The sequence below is a fragment of the Coloeus monedula genome, assembly GCF_965178545.1.
Source record: "Coloeus monedula genome assembly, chromosome: 1".
Classification (NCBI taxonomy): Eukaryota; Metazoa; Chordata; class Aves; order Passeriformes; family Corvidae; genus Coloeus; species Coloeus monedula.
This window is the reverse complement of record NC_138781.1, coordinates 155,784,390-155,811,098: the sequence shown is the minus strand read 5'-3', so window position 1 is coordinate 155,811,098 and position 26,709 is coordinate 155,784,390. Positions and strand designations below refer to the sequence as shown.

At 41.5% G+C, this 26,709-nt stretch overlaps 1 protein-coding gene across 1 annotated transcript in view; it reads left to right on the top strand.

Annotated features, from left to right (window-relative positions):
* The window catches only part of AGO2 (argonaute RISC catalytic component 2), a 57,132-nt gene continuing 30,423 nt past the window's right edge, over window positions 1-26,709 (top strand). Inside the window, exons 1-3 of the mRNA XM_082289410.1 lie at window positions 1-233; window positions 17,704-17,899; window positions 21,685-21,805. Coding sequence (XP_082145536.1) covers window positions 203-233; window positions 17,704-17,899; window positions 21,685-21,805 — 348 coding nt within the window. The 5' untranslated portion in view covers window positions 1-202. The remainder of the gene's footprint in view (window positions 234-17,703; window positions 17,900-21,684; window positions 21,806-26,709) is intronic.

The following is a 26,709-nucleotide window of genomic DNA, read 5'->3' as shown; positions in this document are numbered from 1 at the left end:
CCTGGATTCCCGGCCGCCCTCCTCCTCCTCCTCCTCCTCCCTCTTTATTTTCTTTTTTTTTTCCCTCCTCTCCCCTTTTCTTTTCCTCCCCCTCCCCTCCCCTCCCCTTCTCCCGACAGCATAGCTGGGGCTCGGGCTCGTTCCCTCCCCCGTGCCCTCCCCTGGAGCCGCCGCCGCTGCCTCCGCCGCCGCACACGGAGACATGTACCCGGGAGCCCCCTCCGCCGGACCCGGTGAGGTTTCGCCCGGGTTTGTTTCCCTCCTCCGCTCCCCCTGGGGCGGTTTTCCCGGTCCGTGTCCGTGGGGAGCCCCGGGAGCGCCTCGCCCCCCCCGGCTCAGGCCTGGCTGGAGCGGCGGCCGCGCTGGCCGGGGAAGGAAGGAGGGTCAGGGCGCCGCCGCCACCTCGGGCAGGGCCGCGTGTCCGGAGGCCCCTCTGAGGGGAGGGTCGCCTTCCCTGCCCCGCTCCCCCCTCCCTCTGCCGAGCCCTGAGGCCGGCGCAGCTCCCGCTGCGGACCGGGGTCTCCATTTCCTCCCTCCCGGCTCCATCCTGGGATTCCCGGCTGGCCGCGTGTTCGTCAGCGGCCGCGCTGCTGTAGTTGTGCTGCGGAGGTGCGGGTGGAGCGTCCGCCTGTCGGGAGGGCTGGGAGAGGTGAGGGGCAGCGTTGGGTGTCCTCAGACTGTCGTGTGAGTAAATCTGGGAGCAGAGGAAAGGTGAACGTGCAGAGCAAGATTACCGACTCTATTAGAGACGTTTAATATTACTTTGGGGAAATACAGGTTAATACTGTGCGAGTTTGTGCAGTTCATATGAGACAGTGTTTTTTCCTTTTTAGTGTTGGGCTGTTTCTGTGGTGAGAATTCTTATGTAGAAACAACAGTGTTCGGGTGACTAGCACCTAGTTTTCTTCTGGAAAAGTTCCAAAATAAATGGAACTTTATTTTATGCTACTATTCTGAAGGGTTTGGCATAAAGTCTCTTTCCTTAGACGGATAATATAGCAAGGAATAGTGTAGGGAAATACAGGACCTGTAACTGAGATGTCTTACTGCTTCTCTTACAGACGTTTCTGTAAAAGCATTAATGTCTTGGGATCCGCAGTTAGGTGCTGGCTTTTTTTTTTTTTTTCTTTTTTCTTTTTCCTCTGATTTGGTTCTCTTGAAGGGCAATAATCAAGAAAGACAATCAGGATGATTATTTTCCTCTTGAAATACAGCTCCTCTGTTTTTATTTTCTCACCAGGCTCTTGCTAGCACAGCAGAGAGACAGGTCTCTACAGCTCTGTGTGTCCAGACTGATGTTCAAGATTCTGTTTTCATATGTAACATCTTTTGCACATTTCAGTGCCAGTAACTGTGTAGTGCTATAGATGTAATCCTTTGGTGGCTTCTGGTGTCGGGTTCTCTTGCTCAGGCACAGGTACCCTTGGAGTTTGCAGGTGCTCATGGTGGCTCATGTCAGGCTGTTGCTGTGTTCACCTCCTGGTCATAGATCCTGTTTGAAATTGTGCTTAAAGAGAGAGATAATTAAAAATATTACCAGCATATGGGCTGAGAGTAGTTTCATGTGTGGGAGTCTCTTTATCTTTATTTACTCTCTGTCCAATCCTACCACTTTCACTTGGAATGATCTCCCAGTTGGTGGCTGCTGTTTGCCATCAGAGGCCCATGTTCAGTGTGAAAGAATGTTTTCCCCTTCCTGGAACAACAACCTTTTAACCTCGGGCTCCTGACACTGCTGTACTTTCACCAAGTTCTAGGTGGCTGTGTGTTGTCATTGGTGCGTGTCTCGGGCTTCTGCTGTTCCGCTGCCTCCAGCCAAGCTCATCTTGTGTCTTGTTTACTTCCGAGTTTATCAGTGTGGCTCAGCCCTTTCCCCCTGCGCGGTGCTGGGCAGTGGCCGTCTCTGTGCCGGCGTAGGAGCTGCGAGTTGTTCTCCACATGGTGAATGAGGCTCTGCTTCCTTCCTGTGAAATCATCCACCGAGAGCCTCAGCAGCACGGTGACTTCTGGCAGCCCAGGCAGCTTCCTGCTCCATTCCACACACAAGGCAGGGCATCTTGGAGATTTTTATTATAGCATGGCTGTTCTGTGAAGCAGCCTGGAAGCAGGACTGGACTGCTGAGTCCCCTTCCACATGTTAATCTGAAAACTACAAAACCACTGTATGTGAAATCCTGCTCGGAGGAGAGAGCAGAAACGTGGTTTACAAGCTGTTCACAGCCAGAGCTGCTGTGAACATACGAGAGCTGCAGCCTCTCCAGGTCTGTCAGCACATCCTTGACACCAAGGAAAGGCTCCATTCATCTCTGCTGTATCCGGATCCTGCCGCCGCTGCCCTCTCCGCACGCTGCTGATTCGCGCGAGCTGCTTTTGCTCTCCCAGCTCCTGTTGCCGAGCTGGACTCTGCAGCCAAGCCCGTTCCGAGGGTGCCCCTGGTGCTGGCCTCCTGCCAGAGGAATCGCTCGATTTGCCACAGGGCTTGCTATTTTAGTCTTAAATCTTTTTCTGGAAACAGCATCAAGCAAGTTAGGAGGCCATATCTGACAGATTTCAAAAAGTTGCTGCTGAACGTGGAAAGTTTGTTCAAACATGATGTTATGTCAGGAGTGAGATGGGTTTTTTATATGTGAAGGGGTTTTCATGAAATCACTGTTTCCATAATTAGGAAAATAATGATCCCTTTTGCTTTCTCCCAAATACTGTCTGAATTCTTGACTTGGTGTCAAATTTGCTGTGACATAGTGTCCATACCCTTTATATTTAGCTTCAAGAAATTGTGAAAAGTAAAAAATCTGAAAATCTGAGAGGGAATTTTTTAAAGAAAAATTTTGCTGCTGCTACTTTTTGGTGTACCTTTTCTTGGACAAAAAATATCAAAGTGGTATAATAAAAATACTGTCATTCAGTTAAAAGACTTGAGTAAAAGCTGCATAAACTTCTGAAACTTGCACTTCTAGGTCTTAATGTATTTATAAATTCTAAACTTTGCACACCACAGATTTCTCTTTTATTCTTTGAAAGATTATGTGGGTTTTCCTGATGCTGAAGGTCTTAATTTATTGTTGAAGCAGCAGTTGTCTGAAAAAGAATGTGAAGTTGATTATGGCTTTGCATGTGAAATACCACCTTTTTTTCTTGGTACAAGAAGCAATTTTATCAAATCGGTGGAACTGAAGTTATTTTCTTGTCATTTAGTTTTAAGTTACTGTTTTAAAATTGTGAATAGACTGTTGAAACTTTTTAACTTTAAACTCTTTTGGTTTTCAGTGCATGTACTTGTTTTTACCTTCCATATATTTTCTTGAAGATTTTGGATGTTGGATGTTGTTTCTCTTTGGGAGTCTTCAGTCTCAAAATGTGGTGCAGGGAAGTGTAGATGCTGAAAGGGCTGGCAGAGGGATTTTCCTGTTTTTTACAGCTGCCTGTGGAAAGTCTCTTTTCTCACGATAACTAGCTGGGAAAACGGTTTGAGATTTTGTAAACTATATTGCAGGTGCAAGCTGTTTGTGTCGTTGTTTTTCACACTGGGAAAAATATTTTGGAAATGGGTGTTATGCTGTTCAGCCAATTGCTCTGGGAGGCGGATGGTCAAGCACCCCATGGCGTTATGCTACTCTTGTGAACAAAGCTATATGAGCTGATTTATGTAATTAAATATAGCCACTTCTGGCCTTTGAACCCGATCCTGGACTGTGTCGTTCCTGGTACAACAGCGACAGGGAAGGGTGTGCTCATGCCTTGACTGGGATAGTAGAAATGGCAACGTCTTCATCTGGTGGAATTTAACTCCACTAGTGTCCTCTTAGCTTGTGTTTCAGTGGCAGCAAGAGCTCCCCTGTACCTCCTGCTAAAGGTCTGCCCTTCTCTTCTTAAAAAGGCTTTTTCTGTTCTTTTGGGGGTGTATGTGAACCTGGTTCTGAACTCTGCTGCTGGTATCACAGAGTCATCCAGTTTCTTTGGCTTAATTTGAGACAGTACATTAATGCTGAAACTCCTTGTAAGCTGCCACACATAGAAGAGGGAATGAGAACTTCATATACAGCCTCCGATCTCTTCCTTTTTGCATGAGGGATTTGCTAAAATTAAAATTGCATTTGACAAAGTTACAGCCTACAAAACACAGCATGACTTTTTCAAATGTGTTATTGTCGTGATCAATATATTTTCCTAAGGAAAGAAAAATTCTGTACCATTATGTTGCCTCTGTTGTCTTCAGGTGGCTTAAAGATGAGGTGGTTTGATGGAAAGATAATTGGTGGCATCAGATGTGTCACCAGAGTTTCTCCTTTCCCTGGTGAACTGAACTATCCTAATTGCTCTTGAAAAGTGAAACATCTTTTTTTGCAGTGATTCTCTTCCTGACTGTGCAATTATATGGGATTTTGTGCACTTACTCTTACTTCATCTTGAAGTTTTTCACTTTTGTGGAATTGTTGCGTGCTTGTACGTACTTAGTAGTGCATTGTAATGTGCAGAAGCAGTGCAGAGGAACACCCAAACCTTCCTGACTTCCAGGAAAGTTCTTTCTTCACAATTTGTACCCCTTCCTTCACTGCTATCACCACCAGTCTGCCTCTCTTTGACAGAAGGGTGGGAAAGGCACATAAATGCTTTAACTCAATAAGAGGAGTTCTTCTACCCCTTAGAGCTGTATAGGAAGGCGAGATTTTTCCATTTCAGAAACCAGCCCTCCTGGCCTTCCAGAAATCACAGGGATCGAGCCGATGAATGCAGTAAACTTCTGCTAAATTGGCTTTGCAAATACAGATAGTTTTAACTAATTAGGGACTTTGCATGCCTGATGAAAGTCCTGGTCACGTTGGCTAAGCCTGTACTGACAACACCTTCACGGAACTTGTAAGGTCTGTCAAAATTTTGTTGTGTTTTGCTTCCCTTAGTTCATGTTTAAGCAAAATACTTGGTCCTATTTTTAGTGATGAAATTTCTAATACTCAGCCTACCAGAAATTGTTGCTAAATCTGAAAATGAAGAAAAGCCTCCACTATCTTATTTTTGGTAAGTTATGAACTGGAGGGAAAAAAAAAAAGCTGGTGGAAAATGTTGCGTAGTTTTAACTGTAGTGGCTGTGGGTAGGGATCTGTTCCATGCATTGTCCAATTAACTTGTTTTAAGTATCTTGCATCCTTTCTGATGTGCTCACAAAGCAGCCCACTAGAATGTTAAAATACCTCTTATCCTATTGACTAGGGAAGCACAACACTTTGAACTCAGTGCAAGGGGATTTTTGGTTTGTTTGGGTTTTTTTCCCCTACATACATTGCAATACCCAAATTTGAACTTAAAATTTTCATATATGTTTTATACTGCAAAAATTGGGAAAAGCCAGACCTGAACAATATCAACCCCAGGTAGACTGCATTTGTGTAGTGTTTTACACCAGAGCTGTAATTTGTGAGTCCCTTTGGTAGCCTTTTCTAAGAAGTTGTGCTTTGAAGGGACTTTCTAGTATTGTCCAGGAAGTGGAGTTTTTTTAACTCCTCGAGACTGAGGTGATGCCTGTATTTTTATGTACTCAGGCCTGTTTTAAGTGGTGTCTTTTAGTCTGTTAACTGAGCACCACAGATTAGTGCAATTCATTTTAACCTTTCAGTTTCAATTGTTTTGCTTTTACTTTTCTCTTTTCAGAGTAAACTTGATTCTTTCAGATAAAAAGTTTTAGTGTGAGCATTATTTCATCTGTTTCTGTACTCTCTCTTTGCATTTCGTATTAAGCAAAATTACTTCTCCTAAATACCCTGCTTTATAGCTGTGCTGCAGCTGTGAAGCCACGTGGTACCTGCTGCCCAGGCTTTCTAGGAAGGAAAGTTTGTTGGTTTTTTTTTTTTTTTTTACTGTCTGACTTCACAAAAGTGGATACAGCCATGGTGGAAGCAAACCATTAATTGAGATGGGAAAGTACTGTGGATCCTGGCATAATCAAATCAGTCCAAAGCTTGCTTTTTCTTTTGAATTGGGTTCTCATTGAGCTGTCCACAGTGCTACCAAATTTTGTTACTATTTGGGTTGCGAAACAGATTTATTTTTTTAATCACAGGTGTGGCAAGAGTAATTTGTTCTCTCCTATTGTAATTTGTTTGTCCTGTCCTGTTCTGTTCTTTGTAGTGCTGCTCAGTTGTGTTCTGTCTTGTTGTATGTGAGTTTATTGCCATCTGCAGTGAAGTTGCTGGGGACCAGGTCCGAACATTAATAAGTCTGCAGTCATGCAAGTCTCTATCTTTGGGAGAAGCATTAAAATATTTAACTTGATGCAGAATAACTCCAGACATCTGTAGTTTGGGCTCTGCGCTTTTTCCCAAAAGCTCTTCTAGCACAACCTGATTTAATTCCCTTGTACAAGCTCCTTTATAATGAGAAGGTGGAGAATATTCTTAACATTAACTCTTGCACCTGTGTCAAGAGTTAAATCCCATAGCACATCATTCCATAAAATATGTTAAGTCTGAAGACTGTGTGTTTAAGTAGTACTTGAATTTTATGCCTCATTGTGTCACTTCCAACCTGGGTTGGGTGTGACAAGAGGGGATGCAGAGCAAAACTGAAGTTTTCATTTTTTTGAGAAATAAGCTAATCTCAGCATGTTGTCTCGGGAAGCTTGAAAAAACACTTCTGAAACTTAGGTGTATCAAGTGATATTTGTGATTTTATATATAGTCCAGGAAAAAAGTAACTCTGCGGTGGCCGCTGAGGAGCTGCAGTGGCAGTGTTGGACACCGTGGGTGGCTCTGTTTGAGCTGCTCATGTCAGAGGTCAGAGCATTGCAACTTTTTGTCTCAGTGATGCTTTTTTATGTTCCTAGTTTAGTCATGAAATTTACAAAAGCACTTATTAATGTGAGAAAATAATGAAATTTAAATTTTAATTTAGTAGTAGGAAGTGTGTGTGGATGTGCTAATTTAGATTTTTTTTAAATAAGCCAATTTTAGAAGAATTCCCAAGAGGGGAGGTTTCACTGGCTTAGCTAGATCAATCAAAAAATTGTTTGAAGTTAAACCTGCCATGTAGATGAATAAAGTTTTAAAGCATAATTATTACTGGGGCCTTCTTATATACCTTCTAAAACTTGTTTAGCAAGTGTTTGCTATTAAAGGACAGGAATCTGTTCATACAGAGGGTGAATTCCTGTCTAAATGTTGCTGTGTTCTTCTCTTTGATAATGAACTTATTTCATTGTCCTTTCATACGGCTTGTGGTTTGCACTGAATGCTCCCTTCTCCTGTTTTTTTTTTTTTTTTTTTTTGTTTTTGTTTTTGTTTTTTTAAAATCAATTTCCTCTGTTGGTTGTACAGTCTTGCCCCATCATATTCCTCCATCATCTCTGAAATCCTCACAGAGGACAAGGCTTTGGGAGAGCAGGGGGTTTCTTGTTTGTGGTTTTTAACCACCAGTGAAACCTAAGGTTTCTCACATTATACTAGTCAACTTCAGCTCTGCTGACTTACATACTTCTGTTGAGAAATCTACTGAGAGACACAGGTTTAAAAAGAAAACCCAAAAAACCACCAGCCCTGCAAACCACAAGCAAAACAAAAATAAAATAGAGAAGAAATCCAGGTTCATGTAGAAATTACAATGCAGAAGAATTAATTTCTCAGTGAACCAATGTGTTTCATTTTGGGAAGACCTTCAGTGTTTAATGAGGGAGTGCTTAGGAATAACTCATAGGGATTCATAATATTTGCATAAGGGTGTGTTGTTTAAAAAGTCAGAGCTTCTTTCAGAAGGAGGAAACTTCCCACCAGGGCAAGGAAATGAAGCTTTGTTCCCTGCGTCTCGTTATGTGGTAAGAATACAGTAGTGGTGGGTTTTTTCCTAATTATTTGACTTGCAAATTCCCTTTAATGTCAAATTTCAGGGAGACCTCTCTGTAGCAAACTTGTATGTAACTTTTTTTACCTTTCATAGCTGAGTTTTAGTTTGTATCGAGTAATATGAGAACATCAGTTGCTTACGAGAAGCAGGTGGAGGAAAAAACCCTGAGATGTAATAGGAAAAAAAATTCTGCTAGGGGAGTTCTGCTGCCAGCCTACGCTCTGTAATGTCTCAGTTATTCCACTGTTAGGAACCTGCACTTTGCTCTCTTTGCAGTGATGCTGAAAACCACAGCCCTATCTCTGGAAACCACAGGAGATACTACTGGATTTTGAAGATGCTGCTACAGCTGCTTTCACTATCTAAAATGATAAAATAAAGCATAACCTCAGGTCTTAACTGGGAATTTTTCTATTCTGAAACTAAACCATGAGAGTGTTCCTGTGTTTGTAGATTAATCTAGTGTGGGTATGAGAAAAGATTTTTTTTTTTTTTTTTCAAAGAAGACATGACTTCTTCTGAGTTACAGCTCTACAGTTGAATTTTTATATTAAAACGTTTTTAGGAATGAAGACAACTTAATTTTTAGTTTTAGATTTTACACAAAAACAGTGCCAGCCAAAGTCTGTATGGGTATGAGATCTGATTGCAAAGGTAGAACACAAAACAGACCCATCCTAGCTTCTTGCTTTAATTAGCTGAGGACAAATCACTTCTGTGTTTCATTAAGTTGTGCACAATGCGAATCCCACAGGGAACTGGGATCTGGGGCCTCTGTGGCACCAGTTCCCAGCTGGTGAGGCACAGCACTTGGAAAACCACGCCAGTGGCCATGGAATAGAGCCTGAGCCATTAGAGCTCGTTAAGTTTAGTGGGGCTGGTGTGCATGTGGGCACTTTTGGCTCTGAAAGTGCAGGAGGCTGCAGGAGAGGCATGGGGTGTGATGGCCGGGGAGGGGAAAAGTACTGGGGGAGCAGCACTGCTGAGACCTCTGACTCTGGTTCAGGTGATTTAATCTATCCAGCATCTGCTAGGAGGCTGTAATGCAGAGACCAGTCCTTTCTATTTCTAAGGAAGAAAAATAAAAATCTCTGAGAGCCTGAGATGTGGAGGTAATGGGGTGTCATGGTGAGCTGTACAGTTCTCACAGTGTTATGTGATGGCAGTTGGTGTGTGCAGAAGGTGTTGAAGTACCTAATGATGGGGCTGGGGCCGTGTAGCCCTCGCTGAGCTCAGCTCTGCACCTGGCAGCAGCTGGATTGACTGTGGCTCCTGGGGGCTGAATGAAAGTGCTTGTCTGTCTCACATTCACACCAAGTAGTGATGGAAACTTCAATCTTGTATGTTAAATTTTTTGGGAGGGTCCGTCCTGATGCATAAAGAAGTCATGCTTTACCAGCCTTGTAGTGACTCAAAACAAAACAAAAATAAGTAAACACAGTGAAGGGTGGGTTAAGCTGTTTCCTACATACCTCTGCAGTTCCAAGTGTCAGGTAGCACAAAAGGAGGGGGAGCCACATTTCTTTCCTAACCTAAATGTAAGCAAGGGGGTAAGGGAAGCATGATGTGGGATAGTGAATTTGGAATTTCTGGTCTTACTTTCTTTAGGGGAGAAGCAGCCTGAAGGGAGCAATAGGTGCTAGTAGGTGGATTGGGTTTTTTTGTTCCCTTTTAAAAGATGTGTTTATTCACTTTGGGTCTTTCAAAATGGCAAAGAACAGAGATTGTATTGAATGGAGGCATTGCTCTTTATGAATGCAGAAAATACCATTATATTCTGTATTTCAAATTGTTAGGAAAGACATTTGGAATTAGTTCAACATAATTTTCTGAGGCATGGAAAAGGGAATGAATCATGATGGTCAAGTGTGATAAATAGCGCTAAGAATGTTCTCCATTTCCCCCTTCATTGAGTAGAGGTTTGTCTGAAGATGGAGTTTTTTTGTACTTTGAATTCACATTTAACTTCAGACTAGGCTGCTGACTTGTGGGTAAGCATCCCTCCATTGTTTGGATGAGGCTTGCTGTTTGGATGACTTAGTTCAAACTGCAGCTTGTAATTAAAAGCATTTCCCTGTGGCCCTTACGAAGGGTTGTGGTAGGACTTGGTAAAACTCCACGTGCAGGGATGGGTTTAGGCACCTGGTTTGTGAGCAGTGAGGATGGAAGTTCTGCACTTGGGTGCTCTGGTGGTGCTCTGCCACTGCTCACCCCACTTGTAGGTGTGGAGAAGCAGCTTATTATTCAAAAATCTGGAGGCTGACTTTGAAGGTCAAGGCTGCAAGAAGAATGTGGGAGGAAAGCAAAGTACTAACACTTGGTGTCTTTTGCTAGTTGACATTGTCCAGAAGCAGCTTGTGGGCTGGAAAGAACCATTCTTAGTTTCTTTCCTGCTGCTTTCTGCTGGAGCCTTGATCTCTTCCTCTTCAGTTCTTTTGTTCTTACATATTCTTCTTTGAAATGTGTTCCTGACTTAAAAGCAAGCTGGATTGATGTCTTGCTTCTCCCTTTGATCTGTGACTGCAGCTCACCGTTGGTGTGTGGGAGCGATTCTGGTCTCAGTGGATCACATCACTTGCACCGTAAGAGATTGTGTCTGTGTTTTACAGAGGTCAGAAAGGAATCAGGGTAACCAAGGGAGCTGTAGATCTGTAACTGCTTTTTTATTCCAGACGAAATAATCATGGAATGGGTTGGGTTGGACCTCTAAAGATAATCCTGTCCAGCCTGCCTGCTGTGGGCAGGGACATCTTTCAGTAGGTAAAAAGATTGGCTTCAGAGTTAATCTTGCTTGAATTCTTTCACAGGAAGTGAAAATTAATCAATAAAATTATGTCTGAAGTAGTCTACTGACCATAATGAGATTACAGTTACGAAGGAAGTGCTGTTTCTCTAATGCTTTTACTCTTTGTTAAGGTATTTTCATTTCATACTACAGCACTAAGAAATTGGAAGCAATCTGGCAGAGTAGCATCAAACATCTCAGTAGTCATGCAAGGAATTTAAAATATGAACAATTATGAGGACAACTCCTTCATTTTTGGTCATCAGTATTAAGCCAACCCTTTTTCTTGTGGCCCACCTTGGCATATGCGATGTGCTGTGGTTAGAAAGTGTGGTAGCTGCTCACTGAGAGAACCTTTAGAGAGGGGTTTCGTCAAAAATGATAACTGAAAATCTCATTACATCGTCTCCTCTGCTGTCCTTGTGATTTGTTGAATTCTTGGAGATTAATAGACAAGTCTGTAAAATTTTTTTATTGTGCATTATCTAATCAAGAATGTTACAGCTTGACTGTAGAGCTGCTGGTTTCCATGCTCTGAAACATCCTTAATGAGCAGCAGACAGACTTACAGGTTCCTTATAGATTCCTCTGCCCCCAAAATATCAAGGGACTATGAGCTGCAGCTTTGGGTTTCCCTTATCTCATAGAAAACACTGCCAGCCTCTCTCCTATCGTTCCCTAACGGATCTTAACAGAAAGCCAGAAGTTAAACTTCTTTGTAAAACCCAGACTGTCAGAAAACTTGAAGACAGCCCCAAGTTTTTCTTTAGTTGAGTCCTAAAAAGAAAAGGCTGAACTCAGTGTGTTTTGTTTTCTTGCTCTGACTATATATGTGTAACTAAAATACATAAACACTCTGTGCAGATCCTGTCAAGGATCTGTGCTGGGTGTTTTCCATGTTCTTTCTGAATGCCCTCTATTACTGGTAGTTGAATAACTATTTGTGGAAGTCCTGTTTCCCCTGATGTGGGCTGTCCCCTCTCCAAGTCTCCCTTTCTCCCAGTTCAAAGAGCACTTCCAGAAGTGGATATGATCCTTTTGCAGGCCCTGTGACAGGGCACTGAGGCAGCAGGGGGAAGGAGCACATAGCACACACCAGGAGAGGCGAAGGGAATCAGGTGTGTTCAGCCTTAGGAGAAGGAGGGTAAAGGATGATCTTCCAGCTTCTCCCACTGGCTAAGGGGAACCTTTGGAGCAGATGGAGCCAGACTTGTGTCAGGTGCACCAAGAACAGGGCAGAAGCTGGAGCACAGGAAACTTCACTTGAGTAGAAGACAAGTTTATTTTACCATGGGGGTGGAACAAGTTGTAAGATGTGTTGTGGAAACTCTGTCCTTTAAGATACTCAAAACTTGACAGGTCAGCCTGGTACCTTCCCACCTATGTTGCTCTGTGTTCATGATCTTCTGCTCCTCTGCAGCAGCTGCTGGAGGCTGTTCCTTTACCAGTCTTGGTTCTTTTTTGGTCATGATGAACACATTTGTCATTTTATTTATTTCCTGCAGTACTGGAGGCAAAATAGCTGCTCAGTAGTTGAAGACAAGTTATTAAATCCCTTTTTTTGCCCAAGGAGCAATGTATCCCTTCTGGATCTGTGTGATGGCCTCCGTGACTGACCTCGAGGCAGCAATGAATGTGCACAGTGTTTGTACCTGAAATCACCTGTAGTGATGATCTGAGAGAGCAGCCCCATTATCTGATATTGGAAACCTTAACCCAAAGTGATGCTTTCAAATAAGGCTTCCTTCACCTTAGTTTCATTTAGAGACTGTATTTTTAGAAAAATGGTTTTAGAGAGTCTTCCCCTTGGCAAACTTAGATTTCATGAGCCCAATGCTAAAACCTACGGAGACTTGTGAAAACATCACCTGATTATTAAATATGCGTTAGGACTTGCCACACAAGGAAACTTATTGATATAATTGCACTGGTATAATTATGCTCAGATGATTTCCTGTGTCGACAAGCCCTTCCATGCAACTCGTTTGGCCCCTTCTTATTTAGTAACTCATTAGGCCTCTGACTGCACATTAAAATTGCATAATTCTGTGCTAAAAAATCTCCAGTGTGCAAGTTTAATGCTGACTGGCAGCACTTCCAGCATGCTGAGCAGGCCAGCAGTTAAGCTTTAAAAAATGGTGAAGGACAAAAGAAATGAAGGCTCCAAATCTGGGAAGTGGTTATGGAGCACATGGTCCTGAAAAACCATCATTACATAATTGTGTGAATTTTGGAGCAGAAGCTCATCGAAGTGTGTGGCTCATTCACACCTTTTATAGACTAGGAGTGTCTTGGCCTGCTCACTCCCTGAGTCACTCTTATCTCTGATTTTGATCCTCAGTAATGTGCAGGAGTAAGAGCAGCCAGCCTTGTGTTTTTGCAATAGTTTTCAATTTGCAAAAATTATTTTTACTAACACAGTATTTCTGTGATTGTCCAGGTTTCCTCTACCTTCACCTTTCTTCCCCTATCTTTTGACAGAGTAATTTTGCTTGATTGTTAATTTTATTTAATAAAACTGCCACAAGACTTTTTTCTGATACTTTTCTTCTCCAGTCTTTTTTTTTTTTTTTGTAGAAATTGCTGCTTTTAAGATTGATAGCTATGAACATTTAGTTTATGTAAATGGGATGAATTATAATAGGAAGTCTGGATTCTTTCCTGGTAAAAGTAAGCCTAAAGACAGCATACGGGCACCTCATTATTCCACACCCAGCTCACCTTAATTCACACCTTGAAAATGGGGCTCTTGATGGTCTCAATCATCATATCAAGGCTGAAATGTTCTCATTATTCGTTTTATCATCTGGCAAATGAGTAAGGAGCTTCCAATACTTACCACATGGATGCTCCAGTTTAGTAGTCTTTCATCTTTTTTCTAATCCCTTCTTTCCTTGACAGCACTTTAAAAGTAAAATCTAGGAATGCATGTAAATTTTCCAGTGCTTTGAAATACTGTCTCCAGAAGCAGCATCTGTGTTCATGCAGGTGTCTCTGCATGAATTTTGGCTGGGTTCCTTGGGCAGGGCATCACTTCCAGCTGAGATGTCCAGTGATATCCTCTGTAACACACCTCACCAGGCTGCAAAAGCTTCCTAGTAGGAACCTTGGCACTAAGGAAAATATTCCTGTATTGATACAGCTTCTGTCACATTTAAAAGTGAGTGATGGGAATTCTACAGGGAGTGTTTGAACAGGGAGATGGGGCAGCTGTATCATTTTGAATGCAGCAATTGTGCCTCATGATCAAGGCTGAAGGATTCTATCATGTTTTGATAGAAGGTCAAGCCTTATTTCTCTGTTCTGTCAGCACCAAATTCAGTATTTTGTGATTCTACCCTTCACAGCTGCTTGCTGTAATAAGTTCTACATAAGATAGTTTGATTTTGCATTCTTAATTTGAGGCAGTAGTCCAAAAAGTGAATTCAGCTCAGTGGTTGCAATATTTAGTTCTTTTCCCCTGAAGTTTGGTTCCCACCCCTCAGCGCTATAGTTGACACATACGTGTCTGTTTTAGGCGGCAGAAATGTAGGTTGAGCGCTTATCGGGTCACTGCTGCTGTTTAATAAACACTACTTATCTCCTTGAAGCAACACCCTGCCCTAAATAAGTTTTGCCTTGGGAGTTGAGCCAGAAATAGCTTTCCCCCCCCTTTTTTTTTTCTTTAATTGGATCATAAAACCCAAATAATTGAAAAAACTGTTTAAAATTAAAATAAAGGGTGGCAGTGGTCGTGCTTTCTGGACAGCTTCGTGCTTTTTTATCTCTGTGAGTCATGCAGGTTATAAAACTGCGTTCACATCTTTACCCAGGAGTCTGTGCTTCTTTCAGCATTTCTTATTCTCAAAAATGTGGCTGAACCTTCACTTTTATTCACTGTCACTGAAACTCCAGTGGAGGAATGTAGTGGTGTTGTTGAGCAATATGTGTTCATGTTGATCCCTGAACACTTACAGATATGGCTTTGTTACACCCCTGTAAAGCAGTAAACAATCCCATTTTAAAACAGGAGGAGGATGTATTGCTTAATTACAAAATTACTTAATTTGGCAGCATAAGTAGCTTGGGGATGTGTGTCCCCTTCCCTCATGCTTGTCTTTGTACTTCCAATTTTTAAGTTTAAATTTTTTGTAGTTTTGAAAATCAGTCATTAACAAATCTGGCACTGAAAAGGAGGGGCAGTGGAATTAGAATGTGCCAGTAATACAGAAATTTAGAAGGCATAAAAATCATCAGGAAAGAGAAGGGATATCAATATATTGATAACACTTGGCCAGGTAATAGTGGTAAGGCAATGTGTGGAATGCAGAGTGTGGATAAGAAGAAATGGAAATGTTAAAATACAGGAGCCTGGACAGAAAATTAAAATGTTTTCTAATGGTAATCATGGAAATACACAAAAATCACAGAATAAAGTTAATGACTAGGACATAATTTTCATGGGAACATTGCTTTACGGAAAGATGGAAATAAAAATGTGTGCAGTGGTGGTCTGTGAAGGATTTGGCAACAGAGTGACTGAAAACATATGTGGGAGACACATTATTTTAAAATTTTTTTGAGGGGGAAAAGTGATGGCAAACAGGATTCTGGAGGAGTAGAGGTGGCTGCTTTGTGCACATCCTCCTGATGAGATTTGGAGGTGGATCGCAGAAACCTTTGGTGTATTGCAAGTACAAATATTTGTGGGAGTAATTTTTCTGTTCCTTCCCAGCTATAGTGATAATGCCATGAATAACTTTGTTAGGTGTCCTATCTACAGCAGAGGATTCTTTTCCACCTAATGGCACAGACAGTGTGAATTTGTCACACCAGACAGTGGGATATGGTGACTGCAGGGCCACCTGATCGAGTTAATCACCATCAGAAAAATGTAAAGTAAGCAGAGGGCCTGGAAGTGTTTGGAAGAGATGAAAATTGATGTCTTAGAAGTCAATATGTGTAGGAATTTAGAAAAAAAAAAAACCTAAAGGTTGAGCAGAATCAGTGAGCTGGGTGTTCTGTCTTCCTTCAGGGTTGGAGGTGGATAAGGTCAGATGCAGAGGCAGATGGGCTGCTTGTGGCAAGACTGGGTTACAGTTAAGAGCTAAGGTGATACTTGGCTCCATTTTTCAGGGTAGCTGTTGACACTGCAAAAGCAATGTGGATGAATAATACTCAAATGAAAATTGCTGTATTGCCATTGAAGGCAAAACTGAAGTACTGAAACATGAAGTTTTATGTCATGGAAATGCAGATCTTCAGCAAGAAGTGACTTTAATGTGTTGATTGAGTTAGTGTTGGAGAACCAGAGTCTTTAATGGCAATGTTTCTAAAAGGGAGGGGAAAAAAGGAAATTGGATTTCAGTAGCTTGAATTAAAAGGGTGAACGCCTCAGAATATGTTTGGGAGACAAGATCAGAAACAAGATTTTCAAAAAATAGTAACAAAACCGTCTATAGTTTTCCCACTGTCAAATCTGATTAAGTATTTGGTGCATGGGGAAATAGGTGCTGACAGTTAGTAGGGTGGTAAAAATAAGGAGATACTCATGAGTGGAAAACTGGGCGGTGTTGAGGGGTAAAGTGGGGAATTGATGCTACTAATGTCGGGAATGGCCTTACTATTTCATTAGCAAACATTGCATAAATTTTAGGAATAAGTACATGAAAATTCATCAAGAGGTATAGGAGGCATTGTCAGGAAAAGGAGAATCTGAGCATCATTGAGAAAGAAGCAGGGTAATAGGTATGGATTAGAAAAGTAGGTATATTAAAGACAATGTAGCTGGGAGTTAATAGGGAACTGAGGGATGATCATCAGCAACTGAAATGGGTGCACATGCACTGAGTGGTCGCTGGATGACCTTTACAAGGCAGTGGTACAGCAGGCAAAAGCAGTTTAGGGCTCCTTAATCTGCCTTTTCCAGTTGAGAGGTGGAAGCAGCAGTGTGGTTATCACTTAGTCTTCTCCAGGAAAGGTGAGCTCAAAATGCACTGGCTTGAAAAATGACTGGAAGGATGAGAATGATGAAGCCTGATTTATGAGCAGGGACTAACAGAAGGACTATACCCTAGAATTTAGTATTAAATGGGAATTTGGTTTGAATCTGAAAGTACAGTGAGGAGTACTCAAGATGAAGGCCAGCGAATATAACCTACCAATGAATAAATTAAAATGGAAGGATATTTTCTGAGCATTAGAGCATCACAGTTCTGGAACAGCTTTCCAGTAGAGAAATCCGGAGTGGAAAAGTGGTGACAGATGTGTTAATGAAGGCATGTGAATTGTTTTTGGTGCCAGCAGAGAACTGAATTTGATAATCCAGGAAACCACACCTGGATTCTTACATAAGTAATGAGAAACCTCCTGGGTTATTTCACATGTGAAGAGTTTGCTGCAAGTTCTTATTGCTCCAGAGCACAGAACACCTGAGCACTGAGGCTGCAGGAGTTTTGAATACTCAGTTGGTACCTTACACACTTCTCTGTGGATTTTTAGTAAACTTTCCTGGATTGAAACAACAGCAAGCGGCCATTGTGCTTCTGCTTCATGTTGTCTGAGCAACAGCTGATGTTTGAGCTCAAGAATTGAGCACAGCAGCAGTAGAGTATTTGCTCTGTTTTGTGTGTGAAGGAAGCAGTAAGATATAGTTTAGTTCTAATACAGGCTTTTGCAGAGAGCTGCAGCACAGAGGAACGTGGTGGAAACTCCATTTTATAGGTGTTTGCTCGAATAAATGTGGCTAGGTCTGTTTCGAAATGAAGATTCTTCCCTGCAAGGAAAATCTTGTTTCTTGCTTCCCTGCTTGGCCTGTGAAATTCCTACCCAGCTGACTTGTGGTATAGGAAAATGCAACTGATTCTAAGATTGTTTTCAGTAATTGAGTCTAGGAAATACAACAAATGGTGAACCAGCATGAGAAAGAAAGAGGAAAAAAGGGATTCATGGTCTCCTGAAAGTGGGGTTTGGGGTTTTTTTTTTTATTTTTTAGGTTGTTTAGACTCATGGTTTAAATGTGCTGAGCTTCACTGCCCATAGCCTGTAAATTTGTTGAAATGCCAATTTGAGACAGCTGATGGCTAACTTGTGCTTTCTCTCTTTTACAGTGCTCACACCTCCTCCCCCATTGCCACCACCAATACAGGGATATGCCTTTAAACCTCCTCCTCGACCAGATTTTGGCACTTCTGGGAGAACAATCAAACTGCAGGCCAACTTCTTTGAAATGGACATTCCTAAAATAGATATCTACCATTATGAGTTGGATATAAAGCCAGAAAAATGTCCTAGAAGAGTTAACAGGTAATGCTGTGCTTTGCCTTTCCTCAATTTATTTGCAGTCTTGTTTTTCTTTGAAAAAGCTGGAGCCACGTGCCCTCAGTGATGTCTGGGAAGATGTCTGGCTTTAGTCAGTGATTGTACTGATCACTTCTAAGTTTGCATATCCATCAACAAGATATGCATATCCTTTTTTATTTTTTTCCTCCAAATCTTTATTTGGATTGAATTTGTCAGAATCTTAAGGAGCTGCTGATTGAAGCCACTGGTGACAGATGGATAAACTGTATTAGCTCTGTTGAAGCTGGGTCAGTATAAGCCAGCTTGATGAACATGATTTAGTATTGCCTGGTTAACTATTGGAATGTAATTGGCTGAAATCTTTCATCAGGGAGCTGGTGTTACCAGCTTGTTTTCCCACCTTTCCCTACTCACAAGGGGAGGCAAAACCCATTTATTTGTGGGAGAGGATTGTGGAGTTACTAAAGCATGTAAGAAATTATCCTTCATCAGTAGATTCTATGTAAGGGAAAACTATGCTCCTGAAACAGATAGCAAGGTGAAAACACAGATCAGTTGGCCAGCGAAACAAGCAGCCAGGGCTTGAATTTGGCATCTGTACCTTCTTAGTCAGTGTGCAACTTCATTGACTTGAAAAAGAGTGGCATTGCCAGAAGTGAAACTTGAGAATGAGACTTGGCACCAACTGGAAACCACAAGTGTCATCATCATAACTGCATCTTGACTGTAGAGGATTGGAATGGTCTGTTTATATCTTCAAGAGCAAAGCCTTTCCTTGTTGAAAAAGGTCACATGGGTGGAATATGCAGTCATGAGAATGAACAAAGTGTAGAGTCAAAAAACGCAACCTGAAAGCCACGGTTTTCCTAACGTGAATTACTAAACCTGAGGGCATTCTTCACTGTTGCACTGAGGAGTTGGTAATGAGTGTTTTCACAAAGCAGCATCGCTGTGCTTTTCTGCCCTGTTTTTTTTTTTCCTATGGTGATCTATTATAAGTTTAATTTTTCAGCTAGTTGAAAAGTGAGGTTAATTTTAAAAGCAAACACCATTGTTAAGTGTATGAAGCTGAACTCTTTTCTTGCCCAGTTTTCTTGCTGATTTTACTGAGATGCCCTTTCTGCATTGGAGCACTGCAAAACACTTGGAGCAGTCACTTTTTTCAGAGTGGGAGCCGTGAGAGCTTTGCTTTCCTTAACTGATATTCTTGCCACCACTCCAGCCCTGCCAGCTGCTGCTGGCTGATCCCGATGGCCTCTGCTGCTCCTCTGGGAGCCAGGTGCTGCACAGCTTGTGTGTCTTCTGTGTGATCACCTCCCTTACAGTCTAGTGTATGGGTGCTTGCCATAAAAAACTAAAGCAGTTTTTCTCACTGGAAAGGCAGATTCTGTTCAGTAGCAAGGTCTTTCTCCAATGCCAGCTAATGACCTGCTCTGCTTTGTCAGGTTAGTCACTCCTCTTTTGTGCTAACAGCAGCAGGTACACAGATCTATGCAGATTAAACACCTTTTGCAGTAAGCAGAGATGCCATAGATGCATTCAGCAGTGGTGTGTTGGATGTTTCTCAGTGCAGTGTGGTGAGAATACAAGTTGGATTCACTTACTGAAGTGTGTTATATTTATTTCTTTTGAGTGCTTACTGCTCTGTGCTGTAGATGTATCTGCACTCACCTGCACCTGGGTTTTTGTGAGCTGTGACCTCTTGGCCCTGTGTCTATACCTGTACTTCTGTGTGTGCTTATATATAAATATATATATAGGATTATGCAGGATGCACATCTCCAATTCTAGATTGTTTTTTTTTACAGCTGGCTTACATGTTTCTAGTATTTTGGTGATATAATTCACATGTATACAGTAAGTGGTTTTTATCATTACTTCATATGTTGTAACCTCTAGAAAGGAGAGAGAGAGAGAGAGAGATGTTATTTTTTGCTCTACTCCCTCATCTGTACCAGCTTTGTTCTTCAGTTTTACTCCAGCTTGTACTGTGACCCTGCAGACCCCACTGCAGGGTGTATCCACTGTACATGCGAGTTCCACACTGAGGCATGAGCTGAAGCAGGACTGGAAAACACACAGCTGGGACAAAGTGCTCCTGAATTAGTACAGTCTGGCTACAATTTTGTACATGTGGCAGAAAGGCCAGATATGTTTGGGTAGTTGAGCAGGCAGAGTGGGCAATGTGAGTTTGATTCTGCACTATGGGTGCTCTCAGTTTAATTTTTGAGGACTTGTGCAAGGTGAACTCTGCCTGCAGTCGCCAGCCCAGGGTTCTTGGTGAGCTTGCATGAGCTTGGTAGAACAGTAGTCCCAAAAGGCTGAAGTTAGTGAAGTGGTAAATAACTCTTCTTTTAACTTCACACGTAGAAAATAGCTTATTTTTTATTAAAATACCTCCACCCACAGCTGAGAAGCACCGTTGCTAAATGTGGATGTGGTTTGAAGCCTGAAAACATTAATTAAGTGGAAGTGTTCATTTTTTATATAAAGCAGTTTACAATCAGAAGAACTTGCTCAGGAAGAGAGTGGGGTTTCCATTCTCAATCTTAAACTCAAGGTTGAAAAGTACCTACTTCCTCCCACCCTCCCAGTTATGTACTTGTTCAGTAAGATACTCAAACCTGAGGCAGATGTTACTGGGTCATGTTTGATTCATGCTTTGCAGGAGGTCAGAGTTTCTTTCAGTGGGGACATCTTATTTTAAGATAAACCCTGGGACACAGCAAAGAATTTGCCAATTAAAACAGTCTTAATTCTCTTCTTGAATGAGTTCAGTTTCATCTCAGATTTTGCAGCACTGTAGTACCTACCTGACTGCTGGGTTAATCACCGTGCCAAGTCAGGGTGCATGAAAGCATCTCTGAGCTGGTGGTTGTCAGCAGTGCTGGAGGAACAGTGGTTTCCTTCCTGTGTCACTTTAACCTCTTAATGCCCTTTTGCCCCTGGCTGTATGTTACGATTGCAGACTGCTGATGGATTTTGGGTGTTACAGGTAGCCTGAAGGATATCTCTCTGGGATATTGGGAACAAAAGACCTTCGGCATCAAAGGGTGTTATTATTCCAACTGACCTCTCACTGGCTGCTGAACTGCTTTGAATGACCAGTGTGTAAACACTGTGGTTTGACAAGAGCTGTGTGAGTGGTTTCCCCATTCATACAAACATGCAACTTAATTCCAGCTACTCTTAAATGAATGTGTACTTTTAATATCCACAGGTCCCACTGAACGCACATACCCAGTTCTGTTGGATGGATCCCAGTTTTGTTGTGTGTATGAAAACAAATGCATTGAAAAGTTATTTTCCTCAGTGAGCTGCAAAACGTTTCACTGTCATTGTTGGCATAAACTGTTGTCCTGGCACTGGGGCTGTAAGCTGGGATAATGATATTTTTGAAAGCTGCTCAGGCTTCTGAGCCTTTGGTCCAAGGTCCTCTGCAGAAAGGGCTGTGGGACGGGGGAGCTGAAGCCCCAGGGTCTACCATACACCTGTTTTGAGCTTGAGAGAGCACGAGCTTTCACTTCACCACTTCCAGTAGGTCACAGAAAAGAGGAAGGAAAGTTTAAATCTGAAAAAAACTAAAAACAGCAGCTTTAAGAAAACAGTCTGAGAAAATCTTACTTTCAATTCAAATCAGTCAAACAAATCTTGCCTTTAATAGACAGAAGTGGACAACCCTTTCAGTTACCTAATGCCTCTATTGGTAAATATTAGTGTTAGTATTTGTCTGCTACTTAACATTCAAAGTAAAAAGTTGGATTAACTTAATCTTTTTGCATTTTCAGAGAAATAGTGGAGCATATGGTTCAGCACTTTAAAACCCAGATTTTTGGGGATCGCAAGCCAGTGTTTGATGGAAGAAAAAACCTTTATACAGCTATGCCACTTCCCATTGGGAGAGATAAAGTAAGTTTTAAATAGAAAAATTTCTAGAGGTGTGGTTATTTGCAGAATATTTGCAATAACTAATAGAAACTGATTGTCTGTTTCTGATTTTCTATTTCTGGAATAGATGTCTGTATTGTTGCCACTCTGCTCAGGGTGTGCTTTACCAGGACACAAGCGTGAGCTTGTTGCTATCCCAGTGGTCACTGCCTGTTCTATATCACTTCATTCCTCCCTCTCTTTCTCCCCAGTGGTGTGGTTTCTTCTGCTTTGGGGAGCTGAATCAGCTGTCCCAGACAGCAGGCAAGCTCCAGAGTGGCACTAGGGAGAAAGTGAGAGCACTGTTAAATTTGGGAGAGAGGGAAAATGCTGCTTTGGGCAGCAAGAAGCTGTTGTGTCACCTCACTAATCTCATCAAGGCCCACTCTAAGCTTCTTCTCACTATCAGTAGCTGAAAGAAGCTCCTTCATCTCTCTGCTGCTTGTGTTGGAACCTCTCCTCCCTAATCCTTTATGACTGAGAGCCAGTTTACACCGCACAGGTTAAGACCTGCAATCTTTGCCCCGGGGCAGCTGGGGAGGACTTGGGTGGGGTGGTGACCTCTTTGGGCACTGGTTGTGGCTGCTCCTGTGCCCATTGACTGCTGAAGCAGAAGGGACTCTGTTAGAACATGCTAGCACACAAGCCCTAGAAAATAATTTAGTCTATGCACCTGTGATCTAATACCAGACTGAATTTTCTGTGCCTTTTTTTCGTTTAGGTGTGTCCCTGAGGGAGGGCACAGTCATTCTTGTTGGTACTACAGTAGTTCCCTTCTGCTGTGGGTTACACACAGTTACAGAGGAGGACTGTTCTATCTCATAGGAGTTGATTGCAACTTAAGTAGACAAAAATAGAATGTAAGGGGAAAAGGGAAATACAGAGAAATGTGGAAACTGGGAACCACTCAAGCCCTCTGAAATTCAGCTGCTGTGAAATAGTTCAGACTGGTCTTTGCTGCCTCATATTGGATGCCTGTGCTATGCTTGACAGAGTTAATAGGTCTATCTGAATCAAGCTCTTAATCTCCTATGTGTAATTTTTATTTTCCCCCAGTCTAAGTGAATGCCATGCAGTAAAGGTCAGTATCTACTCCAGTGTTAATTATTTTTCGTTAACTGATAAGGTAATGTCTGGGAAAGCTATAAAGGAATAATTAAAAGTCTTAGAGATTTTCTTCCCCTTGCTTTCACGTACAATATTCCAGTTCTTACAGGTTTGGCACACAGGATTGCAAAGTATTTGCCAAAGGTGGAAGGATACTTGATGAGAGTCCCTTAGGGGTTTAAACAACTCTGGATGCATGCAGAGTTGCCTTATACTTCACAAGCTATGGATGAGTAACAATAGACGTTATGACTAGTTCTGCATTTAATAAGTAAAGTTAAGTAAAAAATGGTTTATCTATAGAGGATGAACAGGGATCAAGTTAATTCTCAGATCTAATGAGACTTTATGAGATGCAAGTTGATCCTACTTGCTCTGATAACCATTTTGGGTGGGACAGAGTTAACAAAATCTTCAAAGCAGCCTTTTCCCAGGTGTAGGTTACAACATTCATTTGCACAGACACAAAGGAATTGGGGCATCAAGAGCATTTCCTGCTGGCACACTGTCCCTAGACGTCAGTTTTACCACATATAATTTAGTGTGTGTGGGCTGTAAAATCCAAAGCATCAGGAATGGAGTCCGATTTGGTCATCAGGCACAGACAGAAGGAACATCTCATCATTCCCAATCATGCCAGAGCAATGCTTATTTGGAGTGGGTGGTCACTGAGGAGAGTGTTTGTTGTGGAGTTTATCATGAGGGTAGTTCAGGTTGGTTTCATCTGTGGCTCACATTTAGGCTCACTTTCAATAAACTCCTAATTTTTCCCTGTTTCCCATGGGTATAGGGCTTTCTCAATTGTTCTGCTCTACATATATTAGTGTTACCCTGGAGGAAGGAGCTAATAGAGATAAATCTTGAGCTGTTTTAAATCAGATGTGGGGAAATTTAGCTTAATGAAGGGAATTTTTACATGGTGCTAAATTGGTTTAAGCATGATTTAAACCACTATAAAGCTTGTAGGTATTAGGACTTTCCTCCTGCATAATTAGATTAGGTTTCTTTGGTGGGTTTTTTTTTGACTGTTCTGTACATAACAAATGTAGCAAGTTTACTGCACATCTGATTACATTTAGGATCGTATTGAAAAGATTCATGAACATACAGTGATTAATCTAAGAGGAAGATCTTAATTTACTTGCAGTATACATTGGTAATGGAAGAACTGATGCTAAACAGAGAGGGCTGACACAAAATTGCCAAGGTTTTTTCCCCTCCTATTGCTCTTTTAAGTTAATTAATGCACTCTGTCCTCATCTCTTGTTGATAGTGGTTGTTCTGTGCTCGTATTTTTGTCCTTGCTGACAGCTCTGCTTTTTTTATAACTTTTTCTTGTATAGAAACACTTCTCTGCTTTGCTTTTATGGTTATCAAATCTGTTTTTATTCTTTCCTTATCGTACCTTATTTTCACTCTTTAATGTTTTCATTTTTTTTTACCTTTCAGAACAAATATGGAATGTGTAAATATTAACATGATCTTTTCTTACTTTTTACTTGTACACATTGAGAAGAAGGAAGTGTTTAGGACACTGCCAGGGTAGGAAGATATTAACAGTCTCCTCTTTCCTTGTAGGCTCTACACAGCAAACCCAAGTCACCTCTAACAGCAGCTGTGTATTCAATTCTTGCTCTACTTTTGTATTTCCCTAAAACGTCCTTTTACAGTCAAAAACTGGAATTTAATTTTACCTGAACTTGGAAGTTTTCTCACCTAGCAAGATTCAAGAGCAACTGATGTATCTTAACCTACATCTTAATTAGTCTTTTATTAGAAAAACAGTAATTACGAATGAACAGAGCAGCAGTTTGATACAGAAATCCTATGGCTATTCTCTTTTCCAGAAGGAAAATGTTAATCCTGTCTGTGGCCACAGACTTGGTCCTCTGACTTTGTCTTTCTGAAGTACTGCTAAAGACTCTGCACATGACAGAAGCAGAGCTCATTCCTACATCCATAGTTTGTTGTTAATCTGTTTTCCTCTGAATCCCTGGGAGGGAAAAGCTCTTGGATTAGTAGAGAAAAGGTACATTGTATGCTCAAAGCATGATAAAGTAATCATGTGATGTTTCATGTATTTTATGGAGAAGAAGGAATACTAAGAATTCCTCAGAAACACATGGTCAGGTTTGATCTTTATAATTTTTAAGCAGTGATACATTGATTTGTGTGGCTCAATTCAGACCCCATCAGCTTCAAGACCTATTCTTTTTAAGAATGGCTTTGACGTTTTTCTACAGGCTTAATGATTTTTCACATCCTGACAGTAAAATCCCTTTCATTTAGCTCCCTTAGCTGCAAAATTGTCAACTCTGTTGCAGTTTAGCAGTGGGTCTACAAGGTAGCAGGTTAGTAACTTTTTTTTTTATTTGGCGATAGATAATAAAACAAATCTTAAATTTTGCTTTAGGGTTTATCCCTAATAGTAAAGGAGATAGTAAAATTCCCATCTAAAACTACTTTGTCTTAATTTTTTTGTGTTTTGCTTACTTTGTCAAACATGAATGTGTTACTTTGTCCTCAAAAGCACAGAGTGGGATAAATAAAATATTACTGAGAGACAAAAAATTCTGATTAGCAGTGCTTAAAAGTATATGTGAACTTTTGGATGTGGGATGTGGATTAAGGACTTTTTTTTATATTTTTGAGATTTTTTTTTTAAATAGGGTGAGATATTTAATTACTAAAAAAAAAAAAAAACAAAACAGGAAAGTTGTATTTAAACCTTACTTATTTGAGCAGTAACTCTTAATTCAACTCATTTGGAGTTAGACCCAGCAGCAAAACTGGTCTGGGCCAAATTCAGCAGTCACATCTCTGCTAAAGTTAACTGGTGTTTGCAGTTGGGCACCTGGAAGAGATCCTGGGCTTTTTATTTCCACCAGGGACACCTGCAACACAGGTTCCTTTTCATCTCCCATTCCATCATAGTGAAGGAGTTTTGCAAATTGAAAACAGAAGAGGAAAAAAAGTAAAATTAAATCCTTTCTTTAGGTTAAGGGCACCATAGTGGTTAATAGTCAGATGAGTTGTGTATTAACAGTACTGGGAATAAGTATAGAATGGTTGGGATGGGAAGGCACCTTAAAAGCTGTCCTGTTCCAAACCCCTGCCATGGGCAGGGACACCTTCTTGCTCAAGCAGGAATTCTGAAACTTGATCTGGAGGAGAAGTTTAAAGGAAAATGCAGGTCAGGTGCAACAGACATCTTCCATCTGCTGTAAATGAGATGCAAGTTGAAGACTTTTTGATGGTGTGGTGGAAAAAAAGACTTCATGGAAAGCTTCCAGCATGTGTGAGCTGAAGACCTGTCCCTTTCTTTGCACAGCTTTCAGTAGGGTTGACCTTCTGGGCCAGACTCTCAGCAGTGACCCCACGATTAGACTCAGCTCCCAGTGCTCTCCCACAGCTGTGCAGCTCCTTCCTCTGCTCGAGTCTCCCTGGGGAATGGTGTTTGTGCTAGAGGAGAGATGCAGCTGTAATCTTAATTTTGTGTGCCTACAGTAGATGGTCAACTCATTTTTGGGGGCACACGGGAAGGCTTCTTATTTGTGTTTTATATTTCCTTCCTATTTTTGGACCGAAGAAGCAAATTGCTGAAGAGGCCAGATGTTTGCAGATATTAGTTTGCTGTTGGCCACCTATTATTTTTGCTAATTGCAGTTTGCCTGTTAAGTGGATGCCTTTTATATTTAAATTGCAAACTCCCTAGCAGGGGAAAATACAAGGTTTTTGTTTGTATCCAGTACAAAGGATACTCTGATCGTGGTATTTCC